Source organism: Channa argus, chromosome 8 (genome assembly GCF_033026475.1).
Source record: "Channa argus isolate prfri chromosome 8, Channa argus male v1.0, whole genome shotgun sequence".
NCBI classification, from domain to species: Eukaryota; Metazoa; Chordata; class Actinopteri; order Anabantiformes; family Channidae; genus Channa; species Channa argus.
Window position 1 is genome coordinate 21,291,639 of NC_090204.1, and position 21,652 is coordinate 21,313,290.

General features: G+C 45.1%; 5 protein-coding genes across 5 annotated transcripts; all 5 read left to right on the top strand.

The window, feature by feature from the left end:
- Positions 1 to 10,298: 10,298 nt before the first annotated feature.
- LOC137131892 (mucin-2-like) lies at positions 10,299 to 12,076 on the top strand. Its single transcript, XM_067513732.1, has 2 exons — positions 10,299 to 11,901; positions 11,994 to 12,076. The coding sequence occupies exons 1-2, from the start codon at positions 10,299 to 10,301 to the stop codon at positions 12,074 to 12,076; spliced, it is 1,686 nt and encodes a 561-aa protein (XP_067369833.1).
- A 34-nt stretch (positions 12,077 to 12,110) lies between these two features.
- On the top strand, positions 12,111 to 13,085 carry LOC137132252 (integumentary mucin C.1-like; the record flags this gene model as incomplete). Its single annotated transcript, XM_067514544.1, has 1 exon — positions 12,111 to 13,085. A coding segment is annotated over one exon (975 nt), but the record flags the coding sequence as incomplete, so codon positions are not given.
- A 123-nt stretch (positions 13,086 to 13,208) lies between these two features.
- On the top strand, positions 13,209 to 13,661 carry LOC137132253 (integumentary mucin A.1-like; the record flags this gene model as incomplete). Its single annotated transcript, XM_067514545.1, has 1 exon — positions 13,209 to 13,661. A coding segment is annotated over one exon (453 nt), but the record flags the coding sequence as incomplete, so codon positions are not given.
- Positions 13,662 to 15,296: 1,635 nt separating this feature from the next.
- On the top strand, positions 15,297 to 17,750 carry LOC137132251 (mucin-2-like; the record flags this gene model as incomplete). Its single annotated transcript, XM_067514542.1, has 2 exons — positions 15,297 to 17,515; positions 17,687 to 17,750. Coding segments are annotated over 2 exons (2,283 nt in total), but the record flags the coding sequence as incomplete, so codon positions are not given.
- A 1,374-nt stretch (positions 17,751 to 19,124) lies between these two features.
- Positions 19,125 to 20,375, top strand: LOC137131893 (integumentary mucin C.1-like; the record flags this gene model as incomplete). The annotated part of the gene is made up of 1 exon (XM_067513733.1): positions 19,125 to 20,375. A coding segment is annotated over exon 1 (1,251 nt), but the record flags the coding sequence as incomplete, so codon positions are not given.
- Between the last annotated feature and the right edge of the window lie 1,277 nt (positions 20,376 to 21,652).

Below are 21,652 nucleotides of genomic sequence, written 5' to 3' on the forward strand. Positions count from 1 at the left end.
GATATTTTTACTTGGACATTTTTGCGCATCCTGCGGACAAAGTAAATATTTATTACAAATTTGAAATATTATTGTACTTTTTAAAAATTTTGTACCTTTTTGTATTAAGACAGTAGTTAGGATGCATCTCTAGAGGAGCTAATATTTAAGCTTTTATACATCAGTTGGTTTTATAATGTCCTAAATTAAAAATCTAAATGTTGATTTTGATACAGACCCCCTTCGAAGTATTAGAAGGAAAAGTCTAATTCATTTGTTTTTGCTGTACCCTGATTTAATATCACACAATGAATATGAGACAAAAAGGCAGAATTTTAGCTTTTATTTGATCGTTTTCACACAGAGCAACACAAAACATGGCATCTATTGTAACAGATGACCCTAATTTTAAGTGAGGAAAAGTATTTTAAAAATGGGACAGATAGGTGTTTGTTACCCAGGTGTGTTGTTTAAGATTCATTGTTCATAAAAAAAGTTTAATAAATAACTCTAAACAGCTACCCTTGGTTATCAGTCTGGGGTCTTGCCTGTTAAAAGAAAAAGAAAAAGATAAGTTAATTTGAAAACCAAAGAGCTGTCTATGGGAGTAAAACCAGCCCCTTTGATTCTGATGAAAAAAAGTGTGACAAAAATCACAGGCATTGCACAAATGCTGGGAAAAGTCGGTTATAAAAAACAAAACAAAAAAGAAGTAATAATAGTAGCAGTAGAATAAATTAGAGGTTTGCCGAAACTTTTGTCTGGAAATTTACAGGTAAATGCATCAACAGTAATTGCGGGAAACTGCATCCAGCGTCAAGAAAATGTTGCCAACTCAACAAAGTGCTTCATAAGAAGCAGATATTAAGGTATTATACTGGCAAAGTCAATCACCCGACCTTCAGAATCACCAGAGGCTGCAGTAAAAGCCTAGAAAAACATAAATGATCAAAAGAGGTGATGTCAGTCAGTGAGGCTGTAATAAACTACTGTTAGAGTTGGACCCAATAAGGTGCTTGATACCACTACTTAGTTTAAATAAGGTTTATTATAAAATATAGTAGTTGGCAAAACAGGATGGAGATGTAAGTCCTCCGACTCGCTAGATTGTGCTAAGCTCCAGTCTATGAGAAAGGACATGAAGATGAGGATCTTGACAGTGACTTGTGGGATATGCTGGCCTGGTAGTGTGTGATTGGAATGTAGCCCTGGTGAAACTCCAATCCCTGATAGTGAAGTGAACTCCAAAATCCCAATTAGTGATATAATATGCAAACTCCAAAATCCCTTGGAGTGATTCAGTGCCCATAGTCTCATAGTTCTGAATTCTGTAAATCTCTTACGTGACACAAACATAGTTCTTAACATGAAAATTCCTACAGTGGATATTTGCTTGGCAGAGTCCTTGATGCAGATAACTTGAACACATGATGGATAGTAGTCTAGTTCTGTTTTAGCACAATTATAGATAATCACATAACTTGGTAAAAAAAAACGTAACATATACTGCAGATGGCAACAAGAACATTTTGCAAAACTCTCTGTTTGAGCCTGTGATGATCACCAACCAGGAGTTGGAGAAGGTCCTGTCCCAGTCTTCACCTTTTAGGATGTGATCTTCATTTACAAAAACACTGGTCAACACATCTTAAGTAGAGAGCATCACTTCCTTAGTGAAAGACAAAGCTACACTTTAAACTATTAAACTGAGCAGTGCAATATGTAGCAGACTTAAAGAGTGTGTTTCCAAAAATACACCAACACATCAACTTTCCAACTCGAGGAAATAACATCTTAGACCTTGTTTACACCGCACAGAGAGGAGCTTACAAAGCCCTTCCCCTCCCCCACCTCGGTGCCTCGGACCACATCATTGTCATGCTAATGCCGGCTTACAGACCGCTTGTCAAAGTCGCCAAACCGGTTAAAAAGCAGATACAGGTGTGGCCGGAAGGGTCGTCAGAGGCTCTTCAGGACTGTTTTGACACCACTGACTGGGATATGTTTAAGCAGGCTGCCACATTTAATAACACCACAGACCTCCAAGAGTACGCAGAGACTGTCAGTGTCTACATCAACAAGTGTATTGATGATGTAACTGTCAAAAAGACCATCACTGTACTGGCCAACCAGAAGCCATGGATGACAGGGGACGTCTACAGACTCCTGAAGACGCAGAACGCTGCCTTCATAGCTGGAGATGAGGTGGGCCTGAGAAAAGCCAGGGCCAACCTGTCCCGTGGCATCAGAGAGGCTAAGAGACAGTACTCCAGGAGGATAGCCCATCAGTTTAGCAACAGCAGAGACACTCGGAGCCTGTGGCAGGGAATACAGACCATTACGGACTACAGGCCCCCACCGCGGACGTGTGACAGCAACATCTCTCTGCTGAACGAGGTGAACGCCTTCTTCACTCGCTTTGAAAAGCAAAACATCTCCACTGCACAGAAGACTCCACCTCCTCCCAGCGACCAGGTGTTGATGCTGACCCCAGACAGTGTGAGGAGATACTTCAGCAGGATCAATGCACGGAAAGCTCCAGGTCCTGACAACATTCCTGGGCGTGTACTGAGAGACTGTGCAGCAGAACTCACCAATGTCTTCACGGACATTTTCAACATCTCTCTCAATCAGGCTGTTGTACCAACATGCTTCAAAGCCACCACCATCATTCCAGTCCAGAAGAAGCTGTCTCCATCCTGCTTCAATGACTACCGTCCAGTTGCACTTACTCCGATTATCATGAAGTGCTTTGAACGGCTAGTCATGCACCACATCAAGTCTGCCCTCCCCCCTCCCTGGACCCCTTCCAGTTTGCATAGCGGTCCAACCGCTCGACCGACGATGCTGTCGCAACGGCTGTCCTCTCAGCTCTCACACAACTAGATAAAAAGGACTCATACGTCAGAATGCTGTTCATAGACTTCAGCTCAGCATTCAACACCATCATCCCTCAACAGCTCATTCACAAACTGGTCCGGCTGGGGCTCAACACTTCGCTGTGCAACTGGCTGTTGGACTTTCTAACTGGAAGACCTCAGGCAGTACGAGTCGGCAGTAACACATCCAGCACCATCACACTGAACACTGGGGCCCCCCAAGGATGTGTGCTGAGCCCCCTTCTCTTCACCCTGCTGACCCATGACTGCACACCATCACACAACTCCAACCTCTTCATTAAGTTTGCGGATGACACGACTGTGGTGGGTCTCATTAGCAACAACGATGACACAAACTACAGGAGCGAGGTGAGACGCCTGGCCAGGTGGTGCAGTGACAACAATCTCTCTCTGAATGTGGAGAAGATGAAAGAGAGTGTTGTTGACTACAGGAGAGCGCTCACCCAGCACGCTCCTCTAACCATCAACGGTGCTAATGTGGAGAGGGTGAGCAGCACCAAGTTCCTGGGTGTGCACATCACAGAGGACCTCTCCTGGACCAACAACACTGCAGCACTAGCCAAAAAAATCACAGCAGCGTCTCTACTTCCTCCGCAAACTGAGAAGAGCCAGAGCCCCGCCCCCCATTATGTACACTTTCTACAGAGGCACCATCGAGAGCATTCTAATGAGCTGCATCACTGTGTGGTATGGGGCCTGCAAAGCCTCCTGCCAGAAGACTCTACAACGCATAGTGAGAGCACCTGAGAAGATCATTGGTGTCTCTCTCCCCTCCCTCCAGGACATTTATGGAACCCATCTCACCCGCAAAGCCCTCTGCATTGCGGGTGCTGTGTGACTCACCCGTCACACAGCTTCTTCAGCCTGCTGCTATCAGGGAGGAGACTGTGGAGCCTACAGGCCAGGACCAGCAGGTTGAAGGACAGCTTGATCCATCAGGCTGTCAGGAAGCTGAACTCGCTCCCGAACTTGCCCCCCCTTCCCTCTTCTGCCTCAGTACTGTACTGTACAGGTACAGAACTATAACCCCCTACTACCACACACGTAAACTTAATTTAAAGAACTGCTCTGTATGTACTGTACATGTGGAAGGACTGACAATAACGCTTGACTTGACTTGATTAAATAATAACTGCTAGCTTATCATTATGATGAAGGAATTACATGAATGACAGACAAAAGTTTGGAAGACACATGACATCCAAGCAGTTTCTGTGCAAAGAACAATATCAGCATTTTCCTCTCTACAATTAACTATGTAGGTTTTGTGTTGGTCTTGACTTTAGTAGAGTGAACTGAAGACTGAAGTAGAGACCATCACTTCCTTAGTGAAAGACAAAGCTACACTTTAAACTATTAAACTGAGCAGTGCAATATGTAGCAATAAATAATAACTGCTAGCTTATCATTATGATGAAGGAATTACATGAATGACAGACAAACGTTTAGAAGACACGTGACATCCAAGCCGAACAATATCAGCATTTTCCTCTCTACCATTAACTATGTAGGTTTTGTGTTGGTCTTGACTTTACATATTAAAGTAACTTGGGGTGCTTTTGTTGGGAATTGGTGCAATATAAATCATATGGAATGATCATTATCATTCATTAATCAGCCTAATCAATAACTAATAAATCCACCTCCACATTCTCTTTCAGACAGCCCTTGTTTTCTTATTCTGCCACATCTGTGATGTTGATTCTTTCTGAAATAAAATGCAACTTTTGAACAATGAATTTAATTTCCACGTGTAATGTTTTACTGTTTCCTCCAGGCTTTGTATCACTGACACATCTACAGATGAAACTAGATTCCTCAGCAGAGATCAGCAATGGAACCATTATTGAGCTTGTTAATAAGGTACGTGAAACAGAATATACAACTTACTTTATGTAGCTAACATTAACGATAACACATGCACAAAAACACTTAGGGTGTGGGCAAAGTGATGGAACGGTGTAACGCGTATCAGTTGAATTTCTATTCACAAAAACGAAAAAGAAAAAAATGGAAACATTTTCTAAAATTGTATTTTGCAACTGTGAGATAAAATAAAATGAGGTGTAGCTTTTTCTTTCTATTCATGTCTCAGTCCTAATGTGCATCTGTAAGTGGTGAAGAGCACAATGGTGTTGTTTGCATTCACCTCTAGGGACTTAATTGATTAAACTCTCCTTATGTTTAACTTACATGGTATTTGACAATTTTATTTTCCACATTATTTATTTTGGGGGGGGTATTACATTTTGTTAGTCAGCGATCACAAATTAAAGTCACTGTGGCTCTAAGTCCTTTTTGTTCCTGTGAATGCAATATTCCAGGAAAGCTTTAAATGTATATTATATGCATTCAAATTTGAACGAAGCATCAGCTTCACCTTAGGCTTTGTTCAGACCTTAGACAAAAGTCCTGGTTACCATGACATCACATCTATTTTGTTCTTCACATTCTTATGAACACAATATCTCAGGATTGGTTTGAGGGAATTTCTTCAAACTGGCCACAAATGTTACTGTGACCTCATGTTCTTCCCATTCTTGATAATGCAGCAACAAAAGAACATCGTTACACTGGGCACAAAAGTCCAGTCAGACTCGTAAATGAATTGATTTGAATATGAGACTTTACACACGTGCCTGTAAAATGCACAGTCTTTGCATTGTTTCTGTTGCTGACTGTGTTTTATATATGTGCTCCACATGTTAGTGCATTATCTTAACACTGGGATGTGTATCCTCTGTCCCGTCACTTCACCCTAAACTCACAGTTATCACACTATGGTTTGGTGACTCACAAATCAAATGACATATCATGTTTTGAACCCTGCTTTGTCTAATAACTTCATAATTTTGTGGGAAATGAAAAAAAAAAAAATAAAATGTAGAAATTTTCTTTTTGACAAAATGTGAAAAGGGAATTGAAATGAAAAGCAAAAAATGAACTTGGAGTAAAAATGATCTAATATTTAGTTTGCTCTCCATTTAGTTTTTTGGTGAACTGAAAGTTAATGTAACAGTCGACACCGTCACAGTAAAAAGCATTCGACTGGTTTCTCAACCACAACTGATGACCACTGCTTCAACTGGGGCAACGATCAGCCCTTCAACAACGTCCCCCACGACAACAGAGACATCTCCACCCACCACCACCACTGCTGCTACAACAACAACAACAACAACTGAGGCAATGTCCCCCACAACAACAGAGACATCACCACCCACCACTGTTGCTACAACAACAACTGAGACAACGTTCCCCACGAAAACAGAGACATCACCACCCACCACCACCAATGCTGTTACAACAACTGAGACAACGTTCCCCACGAAAACAGAGACGTCACCACCCACCACTGCTGCTACAGCAACAACAACAACTGAGGCAACGTACCCCACGACAACAGAGACGTCTCCACCCACCACCACCACTGCTGCTACAACAACTGAGTCAACGTCCCCCACGACAACAGAGACGTCACCACCCACCACCACTGCTGCTACAGCAACAACTACAACTGAGGCAACGTACCCCACGACAACAGAGACATCACCACCCACCACCACTGCTGCTACAGCAACAACAACAACAACTGAGGCAACATACCCCACGACAACAGAGACGTCACCACCCACCACCACTGCTGCTACAGCAACAACAACTGAGGCAACGTACCCCACGACAACAGAGACGTCTCCACCCATCACCACCACCGCTACTACAACAACAACTATAACTGAGACAACGTACCCCACGACAACAGAGACGTCTCCACCCATCACCACCACTGCTGCTACAACAGCAACAACAACTACTGAGGCAACGTACCCCACGACAACAGAGACGTCTCCACCCACCACCACCACTGCTATAACAACAACTACAACTGAGACAACGTACCCCACGACAACAGAGACGTCTCCACCCACCACCACCACTGCTACAGCAACAACTACAACTGAGGCAACGTACCCCACGACAACAGAGACGTCACCACGCACCACCACCACTGCTGCTAGAGCAACAACTACAACTGAGGCAACGTACCCCACGACAACAGAGACGTCACCACGCACCACCACCACTGCTGCTACAGCAACAACAACAACTGAGGCAACGTACCCCACGACAACAGAGACGTCTCCACCCACCACCACCACTGCTGCTACAACAACTGAGACAACGTACCCCACGACAACAGACACGTCTCCACCCATCACCACCACTGCTGCTACAACAACAACTACAACTGAGACAACGTACCCCACGACAACAGAGACGTCTCCACCCATCACCACCACTGCTGCTACAACAACAACTACAACTGAGACAACGTACCCCACGACAAGAGAGACATCTCCACCCATCACCACCACTGCTGCTACAACTACAACTGTGGCAACGTACCCAACAAAAACAGAAATTCCACCACCCGCTACCACTACTGCTACTACAACAAAAACAATAACTGGGGCAACGTACCACACGACAACAGAGACGTCTCCACCCATCACCACCACTGCTGCTACAACAGCAACAACTACTGAGGCAACGTACCCCACAACAACAGAGACGTCTCCACCCACCACCACCACTGCTGCTACAGGAACAACTACAACTGAGGCAACGTACCCCACGACAACAGAGACGTCACCACGCACCACCACCACTGCTGCTACAGCAACAACAACAACTGAGGCAACGTACCCCACGACAACAGAGACGTCTCCACCCACCACCACCACTGCTGCTACAACAACTGAGACAACGTACCCCACGACAACAGAGACGTCTCTACCCATCACCACCACTGCTGCTACAACAACAACTACAACTGAGACAACGTACCCCACGACAACAGAACAGTCTCCACCCACCAAGACCACTGCTGTTACAGCAACAACAACTACTGAGGCAACGTACCCCATGACAACAGAGACGTCTCAACCCATCACCACCACTGTTACTACAGCAACAACAACTGAGGCAACGTACCCCACGATAACAGACACATCTCCACCCACCATCACCACTGCTACAACAACAACAACTGAGTCAACGTACCCAACAAAAACAGAAATTCCACCACCCGCTACCACTACTGCTACTACAACAAAAACAATAACTGGGTCAACGTACCACACGACAACAGACACATCTCCACCCATCACCACCACTGCTGCTACAACAACAACTACAACTAACACAACGTACCCCACGACAACAGAGACGTCTCCACCCATCACCACCACTGCTGCTACAACAACAACTACAACTAAAACAACGTACCCAATGACAACAGAGACGTCACCACCCACCACCACCACCATTGCTACAACCACATTTGAAACTACAACCACAACTGAAATACCAACTATAAATGAAACGACGACCACAACTGAAACAATTACGATCACAACTGAAAAATCAACTACGTCCACAACTGAAACACCAACTACAACTAAAACACCAACTACAAGTGAAACGATGACCACAACTGAAACACCAACTACAACTGAAACACCAACTACAACCACAACTGAAACAACAACCAAAACTGAAACATCAACTACGACCACAACTGAAACACCAATTACATCCACAACCGACACAAGTGACCCACCAACTACGAGCACAACTGAAACACAGACTACGACCACAACTGAAACACCAACTACAATTGAAACGACGACCACAACCAAAACACCAAGTACGACCACAACTGAAACGACAACCACAACTGAAACTACAACCACTGCTAAAACCTCAACTACGACCACATCTGAAACACCAAGTATGACCACAACTGAAACACCAACTATGACCACAACTGAAACAACGACCACAACTGAATCACCAACTACGACCACAACTGAAACAACGACCACAACTGAATCACCAACTACAATTGAAACGACGACCACAACCAATACACCAAGTACGACCACAACTGAAACGACAACCACAACTGAAACTACAACCACTGCTGAAACCTCAACTACAACCACATCTGAAACACCGACTATGACCACAACTGAAACACCAACTATGACCACAACTGAAACACCAACTGCGACCACAACTAAATCACCAATTACATCCACAACCGACACAAGTGACCCACCAACTACGACCACAACTGAAACAACAACTACGACCACAATTGAATCACCAACTACAACTGAAACGACGACGACAACTGAAACACCACCTACGAGCACAACTGAAACACAGACTACGACCACAAGTGAAATACTAACTACAATTGAAACGACGACCACAACCAAAACACCAAGTACGACCACAACTGAAACGACAACCACAACTGAAACTACAACCACTGCTGAAACCTCAACTACAACCACATCTGAAACACCAACTATGACCACAACTGAAACACCAACTATGACCACAACTGAAACAACGACCACAACTGAATCACCAACTACGACCACAACTGAAACAACGACCACAACTGAATCATTAACTACGACCACAACTGAAACACCAACCACAACTGAAACACCAACAACGACCAGAACTGAAACACCAAATACAACTGAAATACCAACTACATCCACAACCGACACAACTGAACCACCAACTACAACTGAACCACCAACTACATCCACAACCGACACAACTGAACCACCAACTACGACCACGACTGAATCACCAAGTACATCCACAACCGACACAACTGAACCACCAACTACGACCACAACTGAATCACCAACTACAACTGAAACACCACCTACGAGCACAACTGAAACACAGACTACGACCACAAGTGAAACACCGACCACAACTGAAACACCAACTACGATTGAAACGACGACCACAACCAAAACACCAAGTACGACCACAACTGAAACGACAACCACAACTAAAACTACAACCACTGCTGAAACCTCAACTATGACCACAACTGAAACAACGACCACAACTGAATTACCAACTACGACCACAACTGAAACAACGACCACAACTGAATCACCAACTACGACCACAACTGAATCACAGACTACATCCACAACCGACACAAGTGAAACAACAATTACGACCACAATTGAAACACCAACAATGACCACAACCGAATCACCAACTAAAACCTCAACTGACACACCCACAACCGAAACCCCAACTACAACCACAACTGTAACGACGACCACAACCGAAACACCAACTACGACCACAACTGTAACGACGACCACAACTGAAACACCACCTATGACCACAACTGAATCACCAACGACGACCAAAACTGAAACACCAACGACGACCACAACTGAAAGACCAACGACGACCACAACTAAAAGACCAATCGCAACTGAAACACCAACTACAACCACAACTGAAACGACGACCACAACTGAATCACCAACTACAACCACAACTGAATCACCAACTACAACTGAAATGACGACCACAACTGAATCACCAACTACAACTGAAATGACCACCACAACTAAAACGTCAACTACGACCACAACTGAAACGTCAACTACGACCACAACTGAAACGCCAACTACGACCACAACTGAAACGCCAACGACCACAAGTGAAACGCCAACGATGACCACAACTGAAACGCAAACGACGACCACAACTGAAACGCCAACGACGACCACAACTGAAACGACGACCACAACTGAACCACCAACTACGACCACAACTGAAACACCAACGACGACCACAACTGAAACACCAACGACGACCACAACCGACACAACTGAACCACCAACTACGACCACAACTGAAACAACAACCACAACTGAACCACCAACTACGACCACAACTGAAACGACAACCACAACTGAAACACCAACTACGACCACAACTGAAACGACGACCACAACTGAAACAACAACCACAACTCAACCACCAACTACGACCACAACTGAAACGACAACCACAACTGAAACACCAACTACGACCACAACTGAAACGACGACCACAATTGAAACAACAAGAACGACCACAACTGAAACGACGACCACAACTGAAATGAGGACCACAACCGAAACGCCAACAAGGACCACAACCGAAACGCCAACAACGACCACAACTGAAACGCCAACGACGACCACAACTGAAACGCCAACGACGACCACAACTGAAACGCCAACAACGACCAAAACTGATAACCCAACAACGACCACAACTGAAAAGACGACCACAACTGAACCACCAACTACGACCACAACTAAAAGACCAACGACGACCACAACTGAAACGACGACCACAACTGAATCACCGACCACAACTGAAACACCAACGACGACCACAACTGAAACGACGACCACAACTGAATCACCGACCACAACTGAAACACCAACGACGACCACAACTGAAACACCAATGACCACAACTGAAACACCAACGACGACCACAACTGAAACACCAACGACGACCACAACTGAAACACCAACGACGACCACAACTGAAACACCAACTACGACCACAACTGAAACACCAACTACAACTGAAACACCAACTGCATCCACAACCGACACAACTGAACCACCAACTACGACCACAACTGAAACAACAACCACAACTGAAACACCAACTACGACCACAACTGAAACGACGACCACAACTGAAACACCAACTACAACCACAACTGAAACACCAACTACAACTGAAACACCAACTACATCCACAACCGACACAACTGAACCACCAACTACGACCACAACTGAAACAACAACCACAACTGAAACACCAACTACGACCACAAGTGAAACACCGACCACAACTGAAACACCAACTACAATTGAAACGACGACCACAACCAAAACACCAAGTACGACCACAACTGAAACGACAACCACAACTGAAACTACAACCACTGCTGAAACCTCAACTACGACCACATCTGAAACACCAACTATGACCACAACTGAAACAACGACCACAACTGAATCACCAACTACGACCACAACTGAAACAATGACCACAACTGAATCACCAACTACGACCACAACTGAATCACCGACTACATCCAAAACCGACACAAGTGAAACAACAATTACGACCACAACTGAAACACCAATAATGACCACAACCGAATCACCAACTAAAACCTCAACTGACACACCCACAACCGAGACCCCAACTACAAACACAACTGTAACGACGACCACAACCGAAACACCAACTACGACCACAACTGTAACGACGACCACAACTGAAACACCACCTATGACCACAACTGAATCACCAACGACGACCACAACTGAAACACCAACGACGACCACAACTGAAACACCAACGACGACCACAACTGAAACACCAACCGCAACTGAAACACCAACGAAGACCACAACTGAAACACCAACGACGACCACAACTGTAATACCTACTACGACCACAACTGAAACACCAACTACGACCACAAGTGAAACACCAACTACAACTGAAACACCAACTACAACCACAACCGACACAACTGAACCACCAACTACGACCACAACTGAAACAACAACCACAACTGAAACACCAAGAACGACCACAACTGAAACGACGACCACAACTGAATCACCAACTACAACTGAAACGACGACCACAACTGAAACACCAACTACAACCACCACTGAATCACCAACTACAACTGAAACGACGACCACAACTGAAACACCAAGAACGACCACAACTGAAACGACGACCACAACTGAATCACCAACTACAACTGAAATGACCACCACAACTGAAACGTCAACTACGACCACAACTGAAATGTCAACTACAACCACAACTAAAATGCCAACTACGACCACAACTAAAATGCCAACTACGACCACAACTGAAATGCCAACTACGACCACAACTGAAACGCCAACTACGACCACAACTGAAATGCCAACGACCACAACTGAAATGCCAACGATGACCACAACTGAAACGCCAACGACGACCACAACTGAAACGACGACCACAACTGAACCACCAACTACAACTGAAACGACGACCACAACTGAACCACCAACTACGACCACAACTGAAACACCAACGACGACCACAACTGAAACACCAACGACGACCACAACCGACACAACTGAACCACCAACTACGACCACAACTGAAACAACAACCACAACTGAAACACCAACTAAGACCACAACTGAAACGACAACCACAACTGAAACACCAACTACAACCACAACTGAAAAGACGACCACAACTGAAACAACAAGAACGACCACAACTGAAACGATGACCACAACTGAAACACCAACTACAACTGAAACGACGACCACAACTGAAACACCAAGTACAACCACAACTGAAACATCAACTACAACCACAACTGAAACGACGACCACAACTGAATCACCAACTACAACTGAAACGACGAGCACAACTGAATCACCAACTACAACTGAAACGACGACCACAATTGAAACACCAACTACAACTGAAACGCCAACAACGACCACAACCGAAACGCCAACAACGACCACAACCGAAACGCCAACAACGACCACAACTGAAACGACGACCACAACTGAAACACCAACTACAACTGAAACACCAACAACAACCACAACCGAAACGCCAACAACCACCACAACCGAAACGCCAACAACGATCACAACTGAAACGACGACCACAACTGAATCACCAACTACAACTGAAACGACAACCACAACTGAACCACCAACTACAACCACAACTGAAACGACGACCACAACTGAACCACCAACTACGACCACAACTGAAACGACGACCACAACTGAAACACCAACTACAACCACAACCGACACAACTGAACCACCAACTACGACCACAACTGAAACAACAACCACAACTGAAACACCAACTATGACCACAACTGAAACGACGACCACAACTGAATCACCAACTACAACTGAAACGACGACCACAACTGAAACACCAACTACAACCACCACTGAATCACCAACTATAACTGAAACGACGACCACAACTGAATCACCAACTACAACTGAAACGTCAACTACGACCACAACTGAAACGCCAACTACGACCACAACTAAAACGCCAACTACGACCACAACTAAAACGCCAACTACGACCACAACTGAAACGCCAACTACGACCACAACTGAAACGCCAACTACGACCACAACTGAAATGCCAACGACCACAACTGAAATGCCAACGATGACCACAACTGAAACGCCAACGACGACCACAACTGAAACGACGACCACAACTGAACCACCAACTACAACTGAAACGACGACCACAACTGAACCACCAACTACGACCACAACTGAAACACCAACGACGACCACAACCGACACAACTGAACCACCAACTACGACCACAACTGAAACAACAACCACAACTGAAACACCAACTAAGACCACAACTGAAACGACAACCACAACTGAAACACCAACTAAAACCACAACTGAAAAGACGACCACAACTGAAACGATGACCACAACTGAAACACCAACTACAACTGAAACGACGACCACAACTGAAACACCAACTAAGACCACAACTGAAACGACGACCACAACTGAAACACCAAGTACAACCACAACTGAAACATCAACTACAACCACAACTGAAACGACGACCACAACTGAATCACCAACTACAACTGAAACGACGACCACAACTGAATCACCAACTACAACTGAAACGACGACCACAACTGAAACACCAACTACAACTGAAACACCAACAACAACCACATCCGAAACGCCAACAACGACCACAACCGAAATGCCAACAACGACCACAACCGAAACGCCAACAACGACCACAACTGAAACGACGACCACAACTGAATCACCAACTACAACTGAAACGACAACCACAACTGAACCACCAACTACAACCACAACTGAAACGACGACCACAACTGAATCACCAACTACAACTGAAACGACGACCACAATTGAATCACCAACTACAACTGAAACACCAACAACAACCACAACCGAAACGCCAACAACCACCACAACCGAAACGCCAACAACGATCACAACTGAAACGACGACCACAACTGAATCACCAACTACAACTGAAACGACAACCACAACTGAACCACCAACTACAACCACAACTGAAACGACGACCACAACTGAACCACCAACTACGACCACAACTGAAACAACAACCACAACTGAAACACCAACTACGACCACAACTGAAACGACAACCACAACTGAATCACCAACTACAACTGAAACGACGACCACAACTGAAACACCAACTACATCCACAACCGACACAACTGAACCACCAACTACGACCACAACTGAAACAACAACCACAACTGAAACACCAACTACGACCACAACTGAAACGACGACCACAACTGAAACACCAAAAACGACCACAACTGAAACACCGACTACAACTGAAACGACGACCACAACTGAAACACCAACTACAACCACAACTGAAACGACGACCACAACTGAATCACCAACTACAACTGAAACGACGACCACAACTGAAACACCAACTACAACCACAACTGAATCACCAACCACAACTGAAACAACGACCACAACTGAAACACCAACTACAACCACAACTGAAACGATGACCACAACTGAAACACCAACTACAACTGAAACGACGACCACAACTGAATCACCAACTACAACTGAAACGACGACCACAACTGAATCACCAACTACAACTGAAATGACGACCACAACTGAATCACCAACTACAACTGAAATGACGACCACAACTGAATCACCAACTACAACTGAAACACCAACTACAACTGAAACGCCAACAACGACCACAACCGAAACGCCAACAACGACCACAACCGAAACGCCAACAACGACCACAACTGAAACGACGACCACAACTGAATCACCAACTACAACTGAAATGACGACCACAACTGAAACGCCAACTACGACCACAACTGAAACATCAACTATGACCACAACTGTAACGCCAACAACAACCACTACTGAAACGCCAACAACGACCACAACTGAAACGCCAACTACGACCACAACTGAAACATCAACAACGACCACAACTGAAACGCCAACTACAACCACAACTGAAACTCCAACAACGACCACAACTGAACCACCAACTACGACCACAACTGAAACGCTAACTACGACTACAACTGAAACATCAACGACCACAACTGAAACGCCAACTACGACCACAACTGAACCACCAACTACGACCACAACTGAACCACCAACTACGACCACAACTGAACCACCAACTACGACCACAACTGAAACAACGACCACAACTGAAACGATGACCACAACTGAAACGCCAACTACGACCACAACTGAACCACCAACTACGACCACAACTGAAACGACGACCACAACTGAAACGATGACCACAACTGAAACACCAACTACGACCACAACTGAAACATCAACTACGACCACAACTGAAACGCCAACAACGACCACAACTGAAACGACGACCACAACTGAAACACCAACAACGACCACAACTGAAATGACGACCACAACTGAATCACCAACTACAACTGAAATGACGACCACAACTGAATCACCAACTACAACTGAAACGACAACCACAACTGAACCACCAACTACAACCACAACTGAAACGACGACCACAACTGAACCACCAACTACGACCACAACTGAAACAACAACCACAACTGAAACACCAACTACGACCACAACTGAAACGACGACCACAACTGAATCACCAACTACAACTGAAACGACGACCACAACTGAAACACCAACTACATCCACAACCGACACAACTGAACCACCAACTACGACCACAACTGAAACAACAACCACAACTGAAACACCAACTACGACCACAACTGAAACGACGACCACAACTGAAACACCAAAAACGACCACAACTGAAACACCGACTACAACTGAAACGACGACCACAACTGAAACACCAACTACAACCACAACTGAAACGACGACCACAACTGAATCACCAACTACAACTGAAACGACGACCACAACTGAAACACCAACTACAACCACAACTGAATCACCAACCACAACTGAAACAACGACCACAACTGAAACACCAACTACAACCACAACTGAAACGATGACCACAACTGAAACACCAACTACAACTGAAACGACGACCACAACTGAATCACCAACTACAACTGAAACGACGACCACAACTGAATCACCAACTACAACTGAAATGACGACCACAACTGAATCACCAACTACAACTGAAATGACGACCACAACTGAATCACCAACTACAACTGAAACACCAACTACAACTGAAATGACGACCACAACTGAATCACCAACTACAACTGAAATGACGACCACAACTGAATCACCAACTACAACTGAAACACCAACTACAACTGAAACGCCAACAACGACCACAACCGAAACGCCAACAACGACCACAACCGAAACGCCAACAACGACCACAACTGAAACGACGACCACAACTGAATCACCAACTACAACTGAAATGACGACCACAACTGAAACGCCAACTACAACTGAATCACCAACTACAACTGAAACACCAACTACAACTGAAACGCCAACAACGACCACAACCGAAACGCCAACAACGACCACAACCGAAACGCCAACAACGACCACAACCGAAACGCCAACAACGACCACAACTGAAACGACGACCACAACTGAATCACCAACTACAACTGAAATGACGACCACAACTGAAACGCCAACTACGACCACAACTGAAACGCCAACTACGACCACAACTGAACCACCAACTACGACCACAACTGAACCACCAACTACGACCACAACTGAAACGACGACCACAACTGAAACGATGACCACAACTGAAACGCCAACTACGACCACAACTGAAACATCAACTACGACCACAACTGAAACGCCAACAACGACCACAACTGAAACGACGACCACAACTGAAACACCAACAACGACCACAACTGAAATGACGACCACAACTGAATCACCAACTACAACTGAAATGACGACCACAACTGAATCACCAACTACAACTGAAACGACAACCACAACTGAACCACCAACTACAACCACAACTGAAACGACGACCACAACTGAACCACCAACTACGACCACAACTGAAACAACAACCACAACTGAAACACCAACTACGACCACAACTGAAACGACGACCACAACTGAATCACCAACTACAACTGAAACGACGACCACAACTGAAACACCAACTACATCCACAACCGACACAACTGAACCACCAACTACGACCACAACTGAAACAACAACCACAACTGAAACACCAACTACGACCACAACTGAAACGACGACCACAACTGAAACACCAAAAACGACCACAACTGAAACACCGACTACAACTGAAACGACGACCACAACTGAAACACCAACTACAACCACAACTGAAACGACGACCACAACTGAATCACCAACTACAACTGAAACGACGACCACAACTGAAACACCAACTACAACCACAACTGAATCACCAACCACAACTGAAACAACGACCACAACTGAAACACCAACTACAACCACAACTGAAACGATGACCACAACTGAAACACCAACTACAACTGAAACGACGACCACAACTGAATCACCAACTACAACTGAAACGACGACCACAACTGAAACACCAACTACAACCACAACTGAATCACCAACCACAACTGAAACAACGACCACAACTGAACCACCAACTACGACCACAACTGAAACACCAACTACGACCACAACTGAAACGACGACCACAACTGAATCACCAACTACAACTGAAACGACGACCACAACTGAAACACCAACTACATCCACAACCGACACAACTGAACCACCAACTACGACCACAACTGAAACAACAACCACAACTGAAACACCAACTACGACCACAACTGAAACGACGACCACAACTGAAACACCAAAAACGACCACAACTGAAACACCGACTACAACTGAAACGACGACCACAACTGAAACACCAACTACAACCACAACTGAAACGACGACCACAACTGAATCACCAACTACAACTGAAACGACGACCACAACTGAAACACCAACTACAACCACAACTGAATCACCAACCACAACTGAAACAACGACCACAACTGAAACACCAACTACAACCACAACTGAAACGATGACCACAACTGAAACACCAACTACAACTGAAACGACGACCACAACTGAATCACCAACTACAACTGAAACGACGACCACAACTGAATCACCAACTACAACTGAAATGACGACCACAACTGAATCACCAACTACAACTGAAATGACGACCACAACTGAATCACCAACTACAACTGAAACACCAACTACAACTGAAACGCCAACAACGACCACAACCGAAACGCCAACAACGACCACAACCGAAACGCCAACAACGACCACAACTGAAACGACGACCACAACTGAATCACCAACTACAACTGAAATGACGACCACAACTGAAACGCCAACTACGACCACAACTGAAACATCAACTATGACCACAACTGTAACGCCAACAACAACCACTACTGAAACGCCAACAACGACCACAACTGAAACGCCAACTACGACCACAACTGAAACATCAACAACGACCACAACTGAAACGCCAACTACAACCACAACTGAAACTCCAACAACGACCACAACTGAACCACCAACTACGACCACAACTGAAACGCTAACTACGACTACAACTGAAACATCAACGACCACAACTGAAACGCCAACTACGACCACAACTGAACCACCAACTACGACCACAACTGAACCACCAACTACGACCACAACTGAAACGACCACAACTGAAACGATGACCACAACTGAAACGCCAACTACGACCACAACTGAACCACCAACTACGACCACAACTGAAACGACGACCACAACTGAAACGATGACCACAACTGAAACACCAACTACGACCACAACTGAAACATCAACTACGACCACAACTGAAACGCCAACAACGACCACAACTGAAACGACGACCACAACTGAAACACCAACAACGACCACAACTGAAATGACGACCACAACTGAATCACCAACTACAACTGAAATGACGACCACAACTGAATCACCAACTACAACTGAAACGACAACCACAACTGAACCACCAACTACAACCACAACTGAAACGACGACCACAACTGAACCACCAACTACGACCACAACTGAAACAACAACCACAACTGAAACACCAACTACGACCACAACTGAAACGACGACCACAACTGAATCACCAACTACAACTGAAACGACGACCACAACTGAAACACCAACTACATCCACAACCGACACAACTGAACCACCAACTACGACCACAACTGAAACAACAACCACAACTGAAACACCAACTACGACCACAACTGAAACGACGACCACAACTGAAACACCAAAAACGACCACAACTGAAACACCGACTACAACTGAAACGACGACCACAACTGAAACACCAACTACAACCACAACTGAAACGACGACCACAACTGAATCACCAACTACAACTGAAACGACGACCACAACTGAAACACCAACTACAACCACAACTGAATCACCAACCACAACTGAAACAACGACCACAACTGAAACACCAACTACAACCACAACTGAAACGATGACCACAACTGAAACACCAACTACAACTGAAACGACGACCACAACTGAATCACCAACTACAACTGAAACGACGACCACAACTGAATCACCAACTACAACTGAAATGACGACCACAACTGAATCACCAACTACAACTGAAATGACGACCACAACTGAATCACCAACTACAACTGAAACACCAACTACAACTGAAACGCCAACAACGACCACAACCGAAACGCCAACAACGACCACAACCGAAACGCCAACAACGACCACAACTGAAACGACGACCACAACTGAATCACCAACTACAACTGAAATGACGACCACAACTGAAACGCCAACTACGACCACAACTGAAACATCAACTATGACCACAACTGTAACGCCAACAACAACCACTACTGAAACGCCAACAACGACCACAACTGAAACGCCAACTACGACCACAACTGAAACATCAACAACGACCACAACTGAAACGCCAACTACAACCACAACTGAAACTCCAACAACGACCACAACTGAACCACCAACTACGACCACAACTGAAACGCCAACTACGACTACAACTGAAACATCAACGACCACAACTGAAACGCCAACTACGACCACAACTGAACCACCAACTACGACCACAACTGAACCACCAACTACGACCACAACTGAAACAACGACCACAACTGAAACGATGACCACAACTGAAACGCCAACTACGACCACAACTGAACCACCAACTACGACCACAACTGAAACGACGACCACAACTGAAACGATGACCACAACTGAAACACCAACTACGACCACAACTGAAACATCAACTACGACCACAACTGAAACGCCAACAACGACCACAACTGAAACGACGACCACAACTGAAACACCAACAACGACCACAACTGAAATGACGACCACAACTGAATCACCAACTACAACTGAAATGACGACCACAACTGAACCACCAACTACAACTGAAATGACGACCACAACTGAAATACCAACAATGACCACAACTGAAACACCAACTACGAACACAACTGAAACGACGACCACAACTGAAACACCAACTACAACCGAAACTGACACAACCTTCAGAGACACTCAGCAAAGCTCAAGGAAATACTACTAAACTCTATGTTAAGCTCAATGTAAGGCTGATGTCCCAAGATAAACCCAAGTTTATTTCCTAAATTAAACTATAATTTT

What these genes read in the sequence shown, in the direction of transcription:
- LOC137131892 (XM_067513732.1), top strand. Translation starts at nt 10,299, where the DNA reads ATGACGACCACAACTGAATCACCAACTACAACTGAAATGACCACCACA. An exon ending in TACATCCAAAACCGACACAA is followed by an intron (nt 11,902 to 11,993) that starts GTGAAACAACAA and finishes CCCACAACCGAG; the next exon opens with ACCCCAACTACAAACACAAC.